This window comes from Falco naumanni, chromosome 6 (assembly GCF_017639655.2).
Source record: "Falco naumanni isolate bFalNau1 chromosome 6, bFalNau1.pat, whole genome shotgun sequence".
NCBI lineage: Eukaryota > Metazoa > Chordata > Aves > Falconiformes > Falconidae > Falco > Falco naumanni.
The window spans coordinates 21,007,876-21,028,523 of NC_054059.1; the positions used below are offsets into that span (position 1 = coordinate 21,007,876).

The 20,648-nt window shown below is 35.3% G+C and overlaps 1 protein-coding gene across 1 annotated transcript in view; it reads left to right on the forward strand.

Moving 5' to 3' along the window:
* CSMD1 (CUB and Sushi multiple domains 1) overlaps window positions 1–20,648 on the forward strand; it is a 1,211,070-nt gene that overhangs the window by 915,383 nt on the left and 275,039 nt on the right. The window contains exons 18-21 of the mRNA XM_040599137.1: window positions 7,935–8,123; window positions 11,624–11,740; window positions 13,137–13,352; window positions 15,974–16,162. Of these exons, the coding sequence (XP_040455071.1) occupies window positions 7,935–8,123; window positions 11,624–11,740; window positions 13,137–13,352; window positions 15,974–16,162 (711 nt within the window). The remainder of the gene's footprint in view (window positions 1–7,934; window positions 8,124–11,623; window positions 11,741–13,136; window positions 13,353–15,973; window positions 16,163–20,648) is intronic.

Below are 20,648 nucleotides of genomic sequence, written 5' to 3' on the forward strand. Positions count from 1 at the left end.
ATTCTGTGATGCTGTGAACAGTTATGAAAACTTTTACATGAAGAGCAGACAGTCTAACTCAAATTTGTCAGGATCCTACTGTTATTTGGCCTAGATCCAATATTATCTGATATTTTTATGAACAGTTTTGATGATAATATAAGAAGAACACTTACAAATTCTGAAGATTATTCCAACATATATTTATAGCAAGGACTATGGTGGAGAGGGCTAGAATTAAAAACAAGCTAAATGAACTGAAGAAATAGTCTAAAGAATAAAGAAACACACTAAGCATAAACACGAAAGGAGAAATGATTTGCACAGATACAAAATAGAAATACAGTAGAAAAGGATCTGGTTTTTACACAGAACATAAATAATCTAAAGAAAATGCAGTAGTAATGCAAAATGTAGGATCATCTGGTTGTTATAGTTAATAATAATAATAATAATAATGAAAATAATTACAAGAAAGACATTTTTTGTTTACAGGACTATTTTACCTAGGATTTAGAAAATAATTATTTCACTTTACTTGATGACCAGAGAAAATGTCATATCCAGTTTGGGACCCAGTTTAAAAAACATATGAGGTTGTTAACATGGAAAACATGACACATATGGACTCATTGAAAAGCATGGACTTATTTAGTCTAGAAAAGACTTGGCAGTCAGGAGGGAAGGCATAATAACAGTCTCATTTGCCTAGTAGCTCAGAATGGCAGCTAGACATGGAGTTCGGTCTAGAACTCTGCTAAAAAGCCTGTGCTCCCTGTCACCAATGAGCAGGACAGTGATGACACGCTAGTTCTGCCTTTCTAAATGACTTCTGTAGCTCATTAAGAAAAATAATATGCATCCAAGTGCACTCCTAAATTTGGCTATGTTATGCTCCGTCACTTAGAAATACCATGCAGATATTCTTTAGAGAAGAAATTTTCAACTTTTATATGGAAGAAGAAAAAAGCTCTTGAAGTAATAACACCTCCATCTTCCCTTTCATCCTCTACCTCCCCCTTACACTACCTTCACTCTTTCACTTCTCATTTTCAAGCAACTTTACTTCCCCACCTGCTTTATAACATTATTAATGTGTTTCTCTATCATGATTTTTAAAAATCTGTTAACTGTATCACAGTTTTTAGTGATGTAAGAATACTTTTTTTAGTGTCAGTATTGTGACAGCAAACAATTCAATTGCAGAGGCTCACCATTACAGTCCTAAGAGCTGCTGGAAGAACACCAAGACTAAGTGTGTAAGCAGGCTTGAAGTTCTTTGAGGCTAATTTTTTTAATTAATCTTTAAGGCTAATTAATTAATTAAATAAGGCTAATCTTTAAGGCTAAACTTGTAAAGTTACAAGGAAATATTTCTGGCCACTTGAGCTATATCTGATCCAGTAAGTTAGAAATTCTTGAATCCTGGCTTCAGTCTTGCAGTCATTCATATAGTTTAAGCACAATCTCCTGTAGGATTTTGACCCGTGCCAGCTAGCACCTTGTTTTACATATCTGGCCATAGTTCTAGGAATAACATCAGCCAGAGACTGTTCTCAAAAGGCAACAGTCTTACTTAAGATGGGCAAGATTGTATCTGTATGAAAGTTAGCTGGCCATGCTTTGAAATCGGTGCCAAAGATTAGGCCCTCTCCTGATTTAAGGGGGTGGTCTTTGGTTCTAATTCTTGGAACCATATTCTGATAAGCAAGCACCTATTCTATTTCTTTTTTAAAAATGTGAATTTTACAAAGCAAAGATAATTTACATTATTTGTTGCTGTTTAATGCCGGCTGGTGACTAAGCACAGTACAGCCATTCACTCACTCCCCCCTCACTCAGAGGGATGGGGAGAAGAATTGGAAAGGAGTGTAAAACTTGAGTGTTGAGATAAGAAGAGTTTAATAATTGAAAAAAATAAAATACAACTAATAATAATAATAATAATTGTTGTAATGAAAAGGAGGGAGAAGGGGAGAGGAATGAAATCCAAAAGAAAGGGAGAAAAGAAACTAAGTGATGCACTATACAACTGCTCACCACCTGCTGACCAACACCTCGCCAGTACCCAAGCAGTGTTCAGCAGGACCCGGCCACCCCAACCCCACCCCAGTTTATATACCACGACATCCCATGGTATGGAATACCTCTGGCTAGTTTGGGCCAGTGTCCTGGCTGTGTCTCCTCCCTATTTCTTGTGGCCCTCCAGCCCTCCCACTGGCAGGGCCTGAGAAACTGAAGTCCTTGACTTAGTATAAACATCACCCAGCAACAACCAAACCCATCCATGTGCTGTCAACATTGTTCTTACACCAAAGCCAAAACCCAGCACTGCACCAGCTACTAAGAAAATTAAATCTATCCCTGCAAAAACCAGGACATTATTCTCCTTTCATTGTTAGAATAAGCCTACCTATATAATCAACTCTTTTATTAGGCAATATTTTTCTCTTATTGTTCAAAAAATTGCTTTTGTCATCTGCCTCACTGATGATTCTATACTGATGGCAAAGAATAGCACTGTAGCTTCCAGCTGAAACACTTCCATTCTTCAAAACTTTTTTGGGATTCATTGACTAATACAGCAACTGCTTTTGCACACAGACATACAATTTACCAATCTTACACTTTAGTATTCCATTTTTCTCACTATTTTAACTGTTTGATCTGTGAAGGGAAAAGTAGAGGTGTGTAATATATATGAGTATGTAGCATATAAATCTGTATAGCTGTTGTATGCTTTATGCAGTACAGCAACAAATTAATTACCTCTTTAGAGATCTAATGCCATCTACTGATTAAATTGGTTAGTAAAAATTACTTATAAGTCGTGTTTGCAAAATATGCATTTTAATAATCAATGAAGCATCTAATACAGCTCACAGCAACAGGTTGATTAATGTTTGATGAAATTTCAGTATTGACAAAGTGAAGTTTTTTCAGGATGACTGTCCATATTTTTCAATTATTCAGTGATACACAAAGGCTTTTGCTTTGATATTGCTGTTTACTTTGGACTATGTGTTATGTTCTTTTGAAAAGAGAATGATTAAATTGTAGGATAGAATTATCTGCTTGTCTAATTCCCACTGCTACATGGGTTTAAGTGGAGGGAGTCTTTTTTGAGGGAGCTACTAAGCATGGTCTTCTTGAGAAATACTGGATTATGTAGGGTGGGAGAGAAAAGACATGGTTTTCACCCAGACTTGAATCTTATAGTTACTGAGCTAATTGTTACGAATAGTGTTAAATCAACTATTTCCAACCATGAGCTCAAAATTTAACACTGTGATGCCAGAATTTCTCATATGTAGTTTAATATTGTCCTTTTGTAGACAGGACTTTCAGTGTACTGCCCATTATTAAGCTTGTCTTGTTATTTCCAATTAAGAAAAAAACCCAAATCTTTGTCCAAAAAAACCCAAAGAAAAATGATTTCTTTGCAGCTGTTTATGATTGTTAAAACTTACATACTGAATATTTTCCCCTGGAAATTAAGCTGTTACCTGAGCTGAGTTTTTTAATTTATATAGCACCAATATTTTAATCCCAAACATGGAAGCTGATAATGTTGCTACAGCTTTTGGTCTCCTTGCAAAAACGTGTAACAACATTATCAATGTAATCTAATTATTACTTCAAAAAGGAATAAATGAGTTTATCTGTTATATGTGTCTCAAAATCCCAAAGCAATTGTTTTGTTGATGCAGGGGTGGAAGGCTGCCCTTAAGAAGAAGGAATTTTAAGAAGGCTACTGTGGACTTCCATCTACTCTAACATACCTCAAAACATGAAGTATAGTTTGTCTAGAAAAAAATTACCGTGTATCAAAGTTAAAATTTCATACACATTTAATATTTACACAATTTAGGGCACATAAAAGTGCCTATTACAGACTTAAAAGAGTTCTTTGAGTTTATATTCCTCAATTTAAGACAGGTAAAGGGAATCTAAAAATGCAGTGTCAGCTAACATGGTACATTTGCATTAAAAGCATGCAGTCATGTCTAGAAGAAACTTATTCATCTAGAATGTAAGTATGTCAGGGATACCTCATGAAAACTAGATCATAAGCTTTCAAATCTGAGTTCTAACTGAGCTAAGGAATAGCTGGAGGGTACAGGCAATATTTGCCTGTGCAATCTAGAGTCATTATTTATGATATTCTTGGTTGTAGCCTTGCTTCCAGCCCTAACATCTATAATTCTAAAACATTTACTTTATGCTCTGATAATTTTTTTCCCTTAGTTTTGAACTTTGCCTACCTCATTCTTAAGATTATGTGATAGTCCTGGATAAATAAAGCAGGGTAGAAGCAGTAAACCGAGAGTACAACTTCCACAGAAACAGTTATAGATACACAGGCAGCTGAGAGCATCAGCACCTTTAGGATGTGTTTAGGGGGCTAAGGATCCAGGAAATCCCTAATGCCCTGCTATAGAGAATTTTGTGCTGTTGGCAGTTGTCTTTGACGAAGGAAATTCTTTAGCAAAAAGCAGACTGGAAAGAGTCATGCTGGAAGTTCAGGTCACCTGTGATGAAGCACATAAAATCTTTGAAGACCTCAGGAGAACTAATCTTGCTCAAGGCTCTTTACAGCATCTATGAGTGATGACATCACCAATATGTAGTCAAGCATTCTTTCCAACCCAGCACCAAAATACTGACATTAATGTGAAAAATACTTCAGTAAATGCAATGGGTGCTAGAACTTTGAAGTGGTTATGTCTAGATTTTATCCCAAAAACTGACAAGGAATTCTAAACTCATAAGTCCAGTATTATTCAAATGGACACACAACAGATAATTTTTCAGAATTAAGTAAATTGCCTGATAACAAACATTAAAGTGTTTATAATTGATCCCTTCCACACACATATACTTCCTGTCCCTTTCTGGGCAGTTTTTTTAACAAGTCAGTAGCTTTTTGGGTTGCAACAAACTCTGCACAGGCTCCTCTGGGTCTTATCTCTGAGGCTTGACTATGTGTTTGCTACCTGCTGGTTTTAGCCAGCTTCTAGGTTTTTTTCTTTTACTGCAGGCCTCATGCTGGCTTTGTCCTTCATAGTCTGTCATCTTTTTGCCCACGACAGCCAGTACCTTCAAGGTTTCCCTCTGGACACACTCAGCTTCTCATAGAAGAAGGAACCATGTCAGCTGTAGGAGGCAAGGTTTTGGTTACAGGGGAGCTGCAGGAGTGGCCTTTGTGAAGAGAGTCCAGGGCTGCCCTGTGCCAGACACAGCTGGTTCTAGCTGGCTACAATGAACCCACCACAAGACACAGCCCATCAGCCATGTTGGTGGCACCTTTGTGATAATGTATTATCAGAAAGGACATAATGCCGCGTACATGAGTGAGGAAAAGAAAGTGTAAGAAACAATCCTACAAATGCCAAGGACAGAGAAGGAGATGCTCCTGCAGCCCAAGGAAGAGACTGCAGTAGAGCAGATATCCACACTGCAGCCTGTGGTGGGCCCATGTCAGAGCAGGTGCATATTCCCTGAAGGAAGATGCATCCCGTGCAGTCCCACGCAGGAGCAGGTTTATCCTGAAGGGCTGCAGCCTGTGGGAAAGTCCCATGCTAAAGCAGGGGAAAAGTGTGAGGAGAAAGGAGCAGCAGAGAGGAGCTGTTATAGACTGACCACAACCCCTCTTCCCCATCCCTGCCATGCAGCCTGGGGAGGAATAGGGAAGTAAAGAAGTTGCAAATGGAGGACTGAAGTTGAGCCTGGGAAGAAGAGGGCTGAACCTGGCTGGATGCCAGATGCCCACCAAGCTGCTCCATCACTCCTTCTGAGCAGGACAGGGGAGAGAAAATAACAAAGGACTCATGGGTCAAGGTAAAGGACAGGGAAAGTTAACTCACTGATTACCATCATGGGCAAAACAGACTTGACTTGGGAAAATTAATTTATTTCCAATTAAAATCAGAGTAATGAGAAAATAAAATCAAATCTTACAAAACCTTCCCTCCACCTCTCCCTTCTTCCCAGGCTCAACTTCACTCCCAATTTCTTCTACCTTCTCCCCCTCAGCAGCACAGGAGGACAGGGAATAGGGGTTGCAGTCAAGTTCATCACATGTATCTGCTGCTCCTTCCTCCACAGGGGGACAACTTCTCACACTCTTCCCCTACTTCAGCATGGGGTCCCTCCCACGGGAGACAGTCCTCCATCAACTTCTCCAATGTGAGTCCTTCCCATGGGCTGTAGTTCTTAACAAACTGCTCCAGTGGGGGTCCCTTCCATGGGGTGCAGTTCTCTAGGCACAGGCTGCTCCAGCATGGGTCCCCCACAGGGTCACAAATCCTGCCAGCAAACCTGCTCCAGTGTGGGCTCCTCTCTCCATGGGTCCACAGGTCCTGCCAGGAGCCTGCTCCAGCATGGGATTCCCATGGAGTCACAGCTTCCTTTGGGCATCCATCTGTCTTGGTGTGGGCTCCTCCATGGGCTGCAGGTGGATATCTGCTCCACCATGGACCTCCATGGGCTGCAGGGGTCAGCCTGCCTCACCATGGTCTTCACCATGGGCTGCAGGGGACCTTCATTAACCCTGGCATCTGCAGAGTTGTTGCTCTCACATAGTCTCACTTCTCTCTGCTGCTGTTGTTCCACAGCTGGTTTTTGCCCCCTTCTTAAATATGTTATCAGAGAGGTACTACCACAGCTACTGGATGGGGTCACCTCTGGCCATCGGTAGGTCCATCTTGGAGCCACCTGTCATTGGCTTTATCAGATATGGAGGAAGCTTCTAGCAGCTTCTCGCAGAAGTTACCCCTCTAGCTCCCCACTACCAAAACCTGGCCGTGCAAACCCAATACAGGGGTGGTGTGTGTGTGTGTGTGTGTGTGTGTTTTAGTTTTTGCCTTTGTTTCTTACCATCCCACTCTATTCTTAATTGTCAAAAAATTAAATTAATTTTCCTCAAATTGGGTCTGATTTGGCTGTTATGGTAATTGGTAAGTGATCTTCCTCTCTTTATCTCAGATCATGATTTTTTTCATCTTATTTTCTATCTAACTTTTTTCTGATGTACTGTTGAGGAGGGGAGTGAGAGCAGCTGATAGGGGACCGGCAGCCAGCCAAGATCAACACACCACACATAGTAAAAGAAAATAAAAGAAATCCCTTTTATCCCAATAGCCTTTTTCCCTTGTGTGTATCCATTATATTTCATTACATGATTAAATTCCACAATCATTTGCTATCACTATAAACATAATAGATAATGCTTGGTAATTTCATGGAGGTTAATTCACCTCCATTAGATAACTTTGGGGTTTTTTTTACTTTTTCAGTGTATAGCTCCATGTTTATCTGCCAAACACTATTCAATTTCACCTATAAGACATAATTACTAAAGACTGCTTCAGTCAGATAAGAGTTATACAATTGTGTAAACTATATTAATTGTCTTACTATTTTTGATGCATATGGTAGTAGTATCTGTATGAATTAACAAGTAGTTTCTGAGTTCATCAATTGTAGGTTTTTTACACTGCTTTTTGCTAAATCAAATAACTATTACTATGACAGAGGAAAGCTGAGCTGTCCCACAGTATCAGAAATTGAACAGATAAAATGGAATAATCAAAAACAAGTTATATACTATCAAAATTTGTGTTCATACTTTGAACCTTAATATCTTCCTATAGTTTAAGATGTCCAGTACTTTTACTGGCTCTTTTTTTCAGTTTGATGAAATATACTTTAAAGCTCCAATCTTTTCCTACTTCATTTGGGCTTCCTGTTCTATGAGACTGAAAATTGAAGAGTGGTAACAGAGAAAGTGCTTTCTATCCTACATCAGTTCTGAGGAAATGATAACAAATATCTTTTGGAGGCTCGTTCTTCCTCCTGTCTTATTCATTTTGTGTTTTGGCTGGGATTTTTTTTCTGTTTACTATCAAAAAAAAAAAAAAAAGGAAAATAAACAAATTAAATCTGTGTTTCAGGTGTTACTCTAGAATCAGATTCCTGCCTTGACCCAGGGATTCCTGTGAATGGCCATCGCCATGGTAACAACTTTAATATCCGCTCCACAGTTACTTTTAGCTGTGATCCAGGATATACACTGAGCGATGAAGAGCCACTCATATGTGAAAGAAACCATCAGTGGAATCATGCGTTACCCAGCTGTGATGGTAAAGTATCAAGTTCTTCAGATGGCAGCTTTAAAGTCCGAAAAAAGTTAATCTCCTGGTTTTGAGAACTAATTAAGCTTATCATTGCTACTACTCCCTTCAATTATGCCAAGATGCACACTTGTCAAAAATTATTTTGCTGTTAATAAAAGCCATACTTTACACCTCCATATCAACCTTCCGTCAAGTACTGTAATGTACGGTGATATTTACAGGTATATATTCACCAATAGGAAATCTGAATTCTCAGAGGGTGCCACTTCTCAACTGTGAATGAAAAGGGTGCCATTCAACTAATATTTTCAAAGCAAAGACAATTAACTTGCATTTTAAACTTGGAATACTGAATACCAAAATAATTGCTCAAAATTCAGGATACCAAGTAATAAAACAGATCATGATCAACCTGTGTAATTAATTTTCTCAATATATTTTTGTTTTGAAATTTTGATTAGTTCATTAACTTTTTTGGCAGATATGCAATATGAAACTGTCTAGAGCTTTCATGAAACCTTTTTTTGAATGCTGAACTATACTAGCAAATATTTCTGTGTTCTTCTTTAACATTGGAATTTTTGCTACATTATTTTTCTATGCACTACAGTATCAAGTCAGTTTTTTCAAGGAATGGTTGTATAGCTGCTAAAAAATCTCTCTGATAGAAACCACAGAAAATAAGATCCAAATGTAATTAAGTATTTCAAAAGGGAAAGAACACAGCATCTTTGAAAATTCTCCATAAGCTCCTTTTGTTAAACCTCTTGCTAAAACCTTTTATTTTCTTTCTTAGGGTTGCTAAATGATTACCTTTAAAAGCATGTTTGTCTTGATCACATTTCTTTCTCGTTAAGATATGACTGTGTTCTAAGGCACTGATGACAGTTCAGTATGTGAAGGGAAAAGATGCAGGCTCATACCAACAAAGGTTCTTGCTTTAGTGAATTACTTACATTAGTTAATTTCTAACTCCCTTTTAAAGTCCAAGGTTTTCATTGATTACAGTGGAATGTCAAAGGGTAAAGTTAGATCAGATTCAGCAAAGTATTTTAGTTTCTAACTCTGTTTTAAACGGATTTTGTTAAATCTGAATATTTACTCTCACTCAGGCTTCTAATTCTCACTACAACCTTCTGGCCCCATGCCCAAAACATAAAAGCTACCGAAAGATAAAAGCACTTAATCACTACAAAGCAAATTAATATGCAATTCAAGCTCACTCACCTTGTAAGCATTACAACTTGTTTCTCCTTTGCAGAGACAGAAGCAAACTATTGTTTTCAATTGCATTTTGTGATCAAATCTTAGACTATGCTCTTGCCACAGCTGATGAACCTTGGAGTATCACAAATCTTCCTATAAGCTGTATTGTAAAATAAACAAAGCATTTTTAGTATTCTTCCACTGGTTTTATGAGTTCCTTTTGCTTTTTTGCTTGGCTGCAATGGGTTGAAGAACAGTATTATACAAATCTTATCTTTGAATAGTATCCTTTTTCCATTTACTTTGTACTAAAATTTATGAATGTAATTTTGATATAGAACACCAATATTCAACTCTTTTTTCCATATGAATGTTGAACTACAGAAAGGTCTGGTTAATTTTCACTCACTGAAAAAGAGTCCTTATTTCCCAGGTCCATCATCCACTTGCAGCATAAGTGTATGATACAAAATTTCAAGCCTTTCTGAGCAGGGTCTCTAAGCAAGCAACATACAAGGGGTTATACTAATTTTCTTCTTTTTTCTTCACATATTCAGCTACATTGAATTAACTAGTCTAAAAAGATGAAATAAAACTCACATTTTTTTAGGTAGTCACCCAAATTTTTGGAATGTGACAGATTTAACTGAGTTTGAAAAGAGCATACTGCAGTCTCCTGCAGACTATTGAAATTCTCAAAATTGCAACTTCAGAAATTAAATCAGCAGAATAAATCCCTAAAAGAAAAGCGTGTTGCTTTGTTTCATGCCAACAAAAAAATAACCTGTACTTTGTGTACAGAGACACAGTGGTTAAAGTTCACTCTAAGTGATGTGTCATTCTCAAAAATCTATAATGTCAAGGTGAAGCATAAAAAAAATAATTAAAGAAAGCTAAATAAAACCAGGTAATTTCTGTATTTTAAATATTAAACTTAAACCTGTGTAAATTATTTGTAAATATTTAATATCTGCTTGAAGGAATCTTTGACAGTCAAATATTTTTCTTCCTTCTGTGATGTTTAAAGAATAAGAGGGATTTTGAACAAATGTATACTATCATTCATTTCTGGCATTATGAACCTGATGTATGTAATTATTTTTTATTAAGTAATATTACCAACTATATATTTACTGTGGTTTTAGCTATGCATATTCTCATTCATCCTTATGTGCAGAAATACATATATGCAGACAAAACCAGGCTAGAAACATTTCCTTTCCATCTACTTATCTTAAAATACATATATAATATAAATTCAAAAAACATTTAAAACTTTAACAAACAGCTTTTTCTAAGAAATGAAAAAATGTACTTTAGCTAAAATGCTAGCATGTATATATATGTATATAAACATTTACATACAAGTGCTGCAGGTTTTTTGAACATTTTTTCACATATATTTACTGTCTAGTTTATGGCAAAGTATATTGCTGTATGTAAGGAAGAAGACTAAAAGCTTCTTAATGCTTTGTTGTGTTATTGTTAAATAAAAAAACCCCAAACAAACAACAACATAAAAAGGTGGACAGCAACAGATGAGTGAAATGCACAGCCATTCTGTATTTAAAAGACCAGTGACCAATTAGCATGCAAATCTTAAATTTTAATTAATTTGCCATGTAAAGTTGAGCAGCCTAGTCTAGCAAATTCTGGTATGCATAAAATGCTTTCTAGAATATTTATTGTGTCATTCAAAGTATTCAGTTCCAAATAAATTACTTACGATGTATCTGAATCTTTTAAAAGAGAGGAAGTTACTTTTTTCCCCTTGAACTTCGCAGAAGAAATCAAATAGCTACACGTTTATTATTTTTTTAAAAATACATTGATTCTTAAATATTATTGTTTCATAGAAAATGAATTAAACATATACCTTTTAAAATAGATAGTACAAGAAAAGTAGCTGCAAGATACTTAATTTTTTAGTTAGTTCACAAAAAAATTAATCTTATTTTTTAGTACTACTACAATAGTGATTAATACTTGCAATATTCTGGAACAAAGTTTTGCTTGCTTTTGTATTCTGCTAACTAACAAGAGAAGCTGTACATGAAAAGTAAACTAATTTTCAAGGACTAATTTAAAAATAAATTGTCAAATTTTAATGTTATGTCTTTGGATGAATTAACTTCTTATTTTAATGCCTGACCTTATTTTAAATTTTAAGAGTAGTTCAAAAAGTGAACTAATTTTTATTTTAATAAAACCAGGATTTCTGTATGACTTCTATTGGCTTTCCCCCCCCCCCCTCTTTTTTCCCTCTTTTTTTTTTTTTTTTTTTTTTTTGTCTTGTAAAGCTTTATGTGGTGGATATATTCATGGGAAGAGTGGAACTGTTCTTTCTCCAGGTTTTCCTGATTTTTATCCAAACTCTTTAAACTGCACTTGGACTATTGAAGTGTCACATGGCAAGGGTAAGTATCTAATATAAATTGCATATGTACATGTAATTTCTACGTTTAAAAAATGCAAACACACATACACAATAGAATGTCTTTTATGAATTGAGTTAAATCAGTGTTTTCTGCTGTTCTGTTCAGGAAGAAGTATTACTTCCCAAAATCCCAAAATAAATATATTCAGATGTGTTGTTCTAATTTGTATTTATTTTGCAATAGAAATATTCTTTTAACAGTTACCAGAGGAAATGTGTTGTAGGCTCAAAAATATAGGCAGAAATTAGAAGAGACTTAAATAGAGCTAAATTTTTCAGTGAAAACTGTCAGGTCCTTGTTGATAACTTTTCTCCATTACTAAGCATGAAGAAGATTTGACCTGTGTATTAGTAATCTTAGATTTCAGACTTAAGTCATTAGGACCAAAAATTATATATCTTTATGTTATATATACAATAGAGTAATATTTGGAAGCACAGTTAGGCTTGACAGCTTATCTGTTAGGGTAATGTGTAAAAGAACTAGGGAAAAAAGCCTATGAAGTACTAATGATGCGTCACATACCTCTGAATTAAAGCATAATAAAAATATTCCTCAATCTCCATTCTATGACAAGAAGTCTGTTACATTTGATAGTCTGAGAAGTATATTGGAAGTTTCTACTGTTTAAAATCTTACAGACTGAATTTTTGTTTAAAAATTATATGGCATTTGAAATGTAAAACACGTGACAAGACTTTCTATGAAGAATGTTTATCCCCACAGTAAATAAATGTATTTGAAAACCTAACTATAATTCAAAATTTAATCAATTGCTGGACAGGTATTTGGCAATGGGAAAAATGATCATGACTTCAGTAAGGGACCGGTCCCAGAAAATATGAATCTGTATCTGTGGAAGACCGTACATAAAGCTTGTTTATGCTTTCTCCTGTTATAGGGGCACTTCCCTGAATTTTAGAGTAAAAAACAGAATTGTGTTGGAGAAAATGCAGAAACAATGAATACAAAATTTTAGCCAATTACTGAAGCATGTCTCCTACTTTAATAGTAAGATCACGGTAGACATTATAAGTAAAAGAGGCATACAGGAACTTGCATAAAATCTATACAATACAAACTTAGATTTTTAGAGTGCTGTATACAAATAACACTGAATGCCATCAGTCCTCTTATGGGAGCTATTGATTTACAGTGAGCTGGACAAATGTCCACACTGCACATATTGATCGGTTGTGCCCAAGTGCTTTCTGCCATTTTTATTTTCTAAATTTCAGGTTTTGATTCCATGTGTGACTTTCTAAAAATCTTCCCATATAATGTAAGATTTTCTTTCTGTATCATCTATATATAAAGAAAGAGAAAAACTTCCTAATAAAAACTTTTCTTTTTCCCCTTTTAAAAAAATTCAAAGGTGTACAGCTGGTTTTTCATACATTTCACCTTGAGAGCTCTCATGACTATTTGCTCATCACGGAAGATGGCAGCTTCACAGAACCAGTAGCCAGGTTAACTGGCTCAGTTTTACCCCCTACAATTAAAGCTGGCCTCTTTGGAAATTTTACTGCACAGCTTCGATTTATATCTGATTTTTCGATTTCTTATGAAGGCTTCAACATAACATTTTCAGGTAAGAAATGCCATTCTGCTAAATATCCAGACACTGTTTCCAGAAACACGAAGCACCAGTAAAAATCCTCATTAGAAATTTTATAGTCTCTATCACAGAACACTGGCTAAGATTTATAAAGGTGGCTAACAGATTGAGAACGATGTTGGTGATATGACTGTTTTAATGAGAATTTTTCCATGTTCACAGAGAAGCATCAGTGTGAAAAATAAGTTTGGAGGAAAACTGTGGGGTATAAAAATAAAAAGATAGAAGGTACTGCTTCAGAAGAAAGAACTAACTGGTACTGTTTTACTAAAGGAAGTATAGAAACTGTAAAAAAAAGCAGTATGCTTATTGTAAAAAAAGTAGTGTGCTACGTCAGGGTCACAGAGGCGTCTAAATTGACAGATTTTGAAATAGAAAATGTATATATAAAAATGAAACAATATATTTTTAGCTGTTGATATATGAAAAAGTTCTGATACCTTTTTCAAATTCTTCAAGATAATTGAAAAACTCAATGCTTTTTATTTACAGTCAGGCTTCTAATAGTAGATGACATATAAAATACATTTCTCAATAATTTTCTTTTTCTACCTCTATTACTGTAATATAGAATATTTACAGATCCGCATATGAATGAATCGGCCATTAGTTGAGATGGTCATGCACATGGATATTCTGTGGAAGAAGTACAGAAGGAACTCATATTTCAGACCCTCTTACATAATTTTTCAATGTTTTCTTAGGATCTGGCAATGTTTACAGATGAACATGCTATTTATGAATAATGTATCTAATTTAGCTTGCTTATTTTAAAAAGAAAAAACCCAACATCTCATTGATCAGAGCAATAGTGTCGGATTTACTTGTATCAAATGCTGAATTACATTTGTTCTTGATACTTTGGACTAACCAAGTCAGAGTTCAGCAGTTTTGCAAGTTTGGAATGTAAATATGAATATTAAATGATATATCTGGTAGTTTATTTATAAATAAATCAAGATGGTAATGGGCTAGGTAACTTGAAGATATCATTATGGATGCAGAGGAAAATTTGTAGAGTAACCAAATATGTGGATCACAGAAGTTTTCAAACACAAGCAAAGGTTTATGCCCTATCTACAACTGATATACACACAGATAGCCATCATGTTCCACCATTTATATTAAAAAGGTATTTTTGAGAAGGATTATCAGGTACATTAATTTTATGACACAAATGGGCAAGTATCTTTTCTTCATTTCAAACAATCAGAATGTATTTCTTCATAGTAAGAAGTACTTGGTGAGAAGACCTTAATCTGTTTTGAATGTCATCTAACACAGAAATTTGGCAGGAAATTTCCCAGGTGCCTAGAGTTCTGCCACTGAGTATCTCCATGCCCACCTCAGCCTTTATATTGCTGAGCAGAGGTAGTAGGTCATGTGCTTTCAAAACTTAGAAGTTTTGCCAGCAGAAACTGGTATGGTTTGTAAATTCCTTCTATTATTCGGGACCTTCCCACAAGACAGGTGCTGTGGGGAAAGATTTTGCTATTTATTTTATTCAGTAAGTCAGCTGTTTAAATACTCATTCAGTAACTTTGGGTTAGTTTCTTCCCCTGATTAAATGGAGTTTCTTCCTTTAAGTGGCTTTGACCTTAACTTCTACTAACCTCTAAGGTAAATGTTTGAGAAAATAGCTTTTTTTTATCAGTTATCAGAAGTGTCTCTTTTCTAAGTTATCTCTTGGGTCAATTGAATCATATTGTGAAGAATATAAAATCAGACTTTTGGGGTTAGACATAAAGTTCATCTTTTTCAACATCTTTTCTTGAACAGTGGTCAGTAATGAATATCTAAAAAGAAAAATGCCCCCAAACCAGGACAAACATACAGTAACACTTCCTCAACGTACTCTGCGAGGATGACACTTTCTGAGTTCTATATAGTCCCTCTGTATGTAACAGCTCTGATTTTTTTCCCATTAATTTGTTCTGACTCCACCTGAATTATTCCTGATGCATAGTTATAAAAGAGACAATAAGAACACGCACCTGAGACTTTTTTTTAAAAGAAGTAAATTGTTTTCAGTTGGGTGGCACCTGTAGGATTTCTAAAAGGCATGCAAATAGAGATCACCTGATTAAAAGTATAGCTTTACTTAGGAAACTCAAGCACATCTTTTGAAAATGTGGTCATATGTCTTTTCATTGACCTTACCCTTTGTTTGATATTTTGTCAGATTTTTCTTTATTACATAATGATTTTTTTAAAACTGTAAGTCTCACTTCTAAAGCTGTTTGGGATTTCAGATGAAATGAACCAAGAATTATATACAAAGGATGTAATTAAGCAAAATTACAGTAAAGAAATCACAGTGTAAGCTGGTCACAGCCCTTGAAATTAAGAAAATAAATATAGTCTGGATGGACTAAATAGATACACATTTACTGCATATATAGCCACCATAGACATACAGAAACAATACTGGCATTTAGTAGAGAACTGAACTCTGAAATACATGTTTTCCAAGTGTTCCATACTGACACAATGCAACTAAGTTGGTAAGCTTCACACTATCACCACCACCTCCCCTCCCCGCTTCCCCATGGAAAACTTGTCCTGTTTATTTGTATATGTTTTATTGTCTGCAGAATATGATCTGGAGCCATGCGATGATCCTGGTGTTCCTGCCTTCAGTAGACGCATTGGTTTTCATTTTGGTGTTGGAGATTACTTGATTTTTTCATGTTTTCCTGGATATCGCCTGGAAGGTGCTAATAAACTTACCTGCCTGGGAGGTGGCCGGCGTGTATGGAGTGCACCTCTGCCAAGGTGTGTGGGTAGGTGGTCACATGCTTTCATTTCATTCATCAAATCGTTAATAGCACATGGCATGTGTCAGAATACTGGGCAGAGAACAAAGTGCTTGGGTTGAAAGGATTGATCCCCAAGCTGTACAAACTTTAAAGTCAGTGTGAGATCTAGGTAATGCATGTCTCTCTTATTTAGAGAAAAAAAAATAAAAAAGAGGAATAGAGTTGTGATAGAAAATCTTGTGAGAGAAAATGTAAATCTAATTATTGAACTGTATGTTTGCCATAATTAAGACATAAATTTCATCATTTTTCTTTCAGGCTAAAGAAAGCTTTAGAGCTTTTAGGTGAAAATAAACTTTTCTATAGATCCCTGGCTGGTTTTAAAGGTCTTTTTTTCATATTGTCTTATTATTCTTGTAACTCTTAACTGGTTTGGTTTTTTTTTTTTTTTTTACAGTTTATAAACTATAAACTGTGTTACAACATTGTAAACTGTAACTTTAAAAATTAATGTCCTGTTGTTAAAAATCAGTAGCTATAAGCTCAAACTGAGTGAACAGTTCTTTTCTGGGAAAAGCTCTGTGCCTGGATTTTATAAGATTTGTACAGTTGCTCTATTTGATTTGTGAGATGGTTTTATCACTACCGTGTCAAATGAATCTGATCAGCTACTGTTGACATAATGCTTCTGAAATGTCAAATAGTTCCACAGACCTCTAAATGGATTTCCTTAAGAGGGTTCTTGTTTTAAATAAGATTTTATTTCATGAAGGGAGAAACTCAGCTTCAACTTTTTTCTTTTATTTGTTTTAAAGAGACGGATGTCTGTATCTGAAAGAAGTCATACAACCTACATTGTATGTACATGTAAGATACACGTATATAGTTTTAATGGAAAAAAAAGTAAACTATTTCTAATTTTGTTTTAAAAACCTGGGGCTATTTAATCCATGATGAAATAAAGTTACAGATGAGAGAGAAACCAAAATCATATGGAGCTTTCCATTCTATTGGAAATTCTAGATTTAAGTCTTAGGCTATTTTCAGCTTGATGCATCTTAGAGGTATCACCGGGTTCTTTACACTGTCTATGAATGTTGGCTAAGTGCATACCATCCTATATCATAGTATCACAGAACCATAGAACAGTCCAGATTGCAAAGGATCTTGAAAGAGCAACTAGTCCAACCTTTTGTGTGAAAGGGAGCCTACATGAAATTATGTAACTACAGTGATGAGGCCTCTACCACTTCCTGAGATGGTTGTTCCAGTGACTGATTGTTCTCACTGTAAAAAATTTCTTTCTTGTATTGACAGCAACTTTTACTTGCTGCCTCTTGTCTTCTCCATGTGGCTTCTTGCAAAGGGAGAGACTCTGTCCTCTTTGTAGCCGCCCTTTCAGTACTGGAATATTGTGATAAGTCGTGTGTGTGTGTGTGTACCTCCTCCCCGAGCCTTCTCCAGGGAGAAGAGACCTAACTCCTTCAGTCCATATTGATTTCAAGTGTGCAAATTTCGCTAGAATAATATTCACATACTCACTTTGATCATCGCATTTTACTTCCCCTAATTTTAAGTGTGTTCCTCTATTCTGTGGCTGTCCATATGTATGAATGGAAAATTAGTTCTTTATTTCTCTGTTGTTGAAGAAAAGATGACTGTTAATTGTGCAGTCTTACAATTCTTAGTGATATGTTGTCTTTTAGCTTTGTCAAGGTATTGTTAAGCCATATCCATGTGTAATTAAAACTGAAAATAAACTCTTGCTACTGCATGTTGCTTAACTGTTGCTCATTTTAAAAGTTCCTTAAGTAGCTGACTTTAATACAGTCAACATACTGTTTTATGTACATATATAATTCATAGGAAACATAATGGAATGAATACAACTCATATTAATATAAAGCATTTGCTAAACAAATCACATATTTTGAGGACTGACAGAAGAAAGGCCTGTTTATTAGGAAGAAAATTGTCTCTACCTAGTAAAATTTCTATGAATGTTACTAATTTCTATGAAGTAATATCAAAGTACAATATGATCATTTAAAAATATGATTCTGTATCTGACATCCTAAAAACCATAAACAAATATATAATGGTTAACATGCTTGTGTACTTAAATAACGGTAGTCTTTGTCTTAAAAAACTCAAACCACGAAACCACAAAACCTCCCCAAAAGACCCCCTAAACCCCAAACGCAATCCTAGAGGACTGTAAGATGACTAGATATTATGAAAAATTAATGAAAGACACAAAGTGGTATTAAAGTGACAGGTTACAAATTTGTTCTCTTAACTCCCCAGAGGAGAGCTGTGTCCCCTTCACTATCTGTCATGTATCAGGAATTTAACTGGTTCCAGTACTACAGGTTGTGAGCAGGGGTTGTCAGTCTGAAGTATTTTATAGTGGATGAGATTCAGATTCAGCTCCAAACAACTGAGTTTGCAGTGGTGTTGCATACGTTTAGGTATCTGTTTTACAGAGAGATGAATCAGACTCCAGGCATCATTTAGATGCCTAAATAGAGGAGTTGCTTCCATGTATGTATGTATATATGTGTGTATGTATTTACATGTAATTGGTTATTGATAAAATGGTCCCAGTTGGCCTGCTCATTCCTGTTGTCTTGCTGCAACATCTTTATTGCTCCTTTGTCATATACCTTGTTAGTAAATGTATGAAACCTTGTAGTCAAGAGGTCAGGTCCAGAGCTAAAGTACTTCTGTAATCCAGCACATACCATCTTTGATTACCTGCATTTATATTTTGTAGGAGCTACTTTGAATTCTCATTGCTATATAGCTGTGTGCTATTATTTCTCTATTTCAAATCTAATTTCTAATCTAACCCCTGAAAAGTGAAATGATACTGCCTTAAGTATATATGGAAAGATGGTCAGCTTTAGGAGGGCTTTCTGGACAAGGGTTCATGGATTAGAGGTTGAAGGTATAAAATTCCAATATTGAAATCAATTGTAGCTTTGAGAAATGCACTTAGTGAATCCTTTGGACATTTGAGGTCTTCTCAAGGAGGATCTCTGCACCACATAAGCAGAACCTGCCTTTGTAGTATCATGATGCAGTTTACTCAAAATGGGGGCAAAATTACAACCACTTTTAATTTGACTAAATGTTCAGACAAATTCCAGACCTGTCATCACAACCCTGCAAATACCTTTCCTTGTGGTAGGTGGTGTGTAAAAGCAATCTCAGCAATCCACTTTTCTAGAAGAGCCAGCTGGTTGCTGGAGTAAGAAATCCCTGTTGCTGCTCCTCTAGTTAAATTCTGAAAATGCCAAAGAATCACTAAATTGCCTTGTGAAAGAATACTTATGTATTTAAATGTATTTAGTATACAGTGAGTGAATATGTATAACTGTTATAACATTGAAAAAATAAGAAAATACTCTTCATCTTTAAATCATGAAGAATTAAAGTTGACAACATGCACTAAAAGTATAATCTGCCAATTCTATATGCACTTTAATAGTGTAAGAAAACAAAAGCTAATATGCGTTCATTTCATGTAAGTTTTTTTTTTTCTCCCCAATATATTTTTTACTACCTTTAAAGTATTATTTTTTGGAAAGTTATCTTTGTCTGTTCCCAAGTTCATTAGCTATCTTTTTTATATAGGAGCTTAGAGATTTTTTTTAATTAGAGAAAACAAAACAACTATTATTTATTTATATTATTTAAAGAACTGAATAATTATTATGAAGCTCCATATATACTAAGAATTGTACTAGAATGATAAGCTATATAGTTGGTGTTGAAGATTTTATTCAAAATTATCATCTTGTAAACCTCACTTTGTAAAATGTAAGTTTTTGTTTTATATTCTACATTTGCACATTTGAATATGTGCTCTACATATTGCTTATTTTTATTCATGTGTTATTTGTATATACATTTTGAACCATCATTTTTTACGGAACATTTGTTTTTCACTTTTTTGCCGCCCACATTCATATGAACAAAGATGCTTGACCACACAAAAGTCTCAAAAAGATATCATTTACATTAAAAATTAACATTAAGCAGTTATCTTGACCCTGGCTTTTTTAGTCCAAGACTCTGAGTCCCATAGGGACTGGATTATTGTAATTTTCACTGGCCTTCTCTCCATGCTCCCCTGAACTTCAAAGGCTGAGTGTCTGAGTGCCTGGATGTTGATTGGCTCTCAGAATAAGGCAGCATCCCTTCTCCTTCAGTGAGGACCCTTCTTTTCATGGCACAAAGACACCACCAAGTGTATCTGCAAAATCATGCAGACTTTCATAAACAGGTGTCCTTGTAAATCTGTGTGTCAACCTTTCACTCTTTTATCTTTTCAATTAAAATTATTTTAATATTTATCTCAGCCATGCACCTCAAGTGTTTATGCAATATTATTCCAGCTCATCACAGAGGTTTTAAAGACTCTACCTAGAATTTCCATTTAGGTCATCACTCCATTTCTAAATGTGTTGGATCCAGCTGGACCTTGCCCTCCTGACTAGAAAAC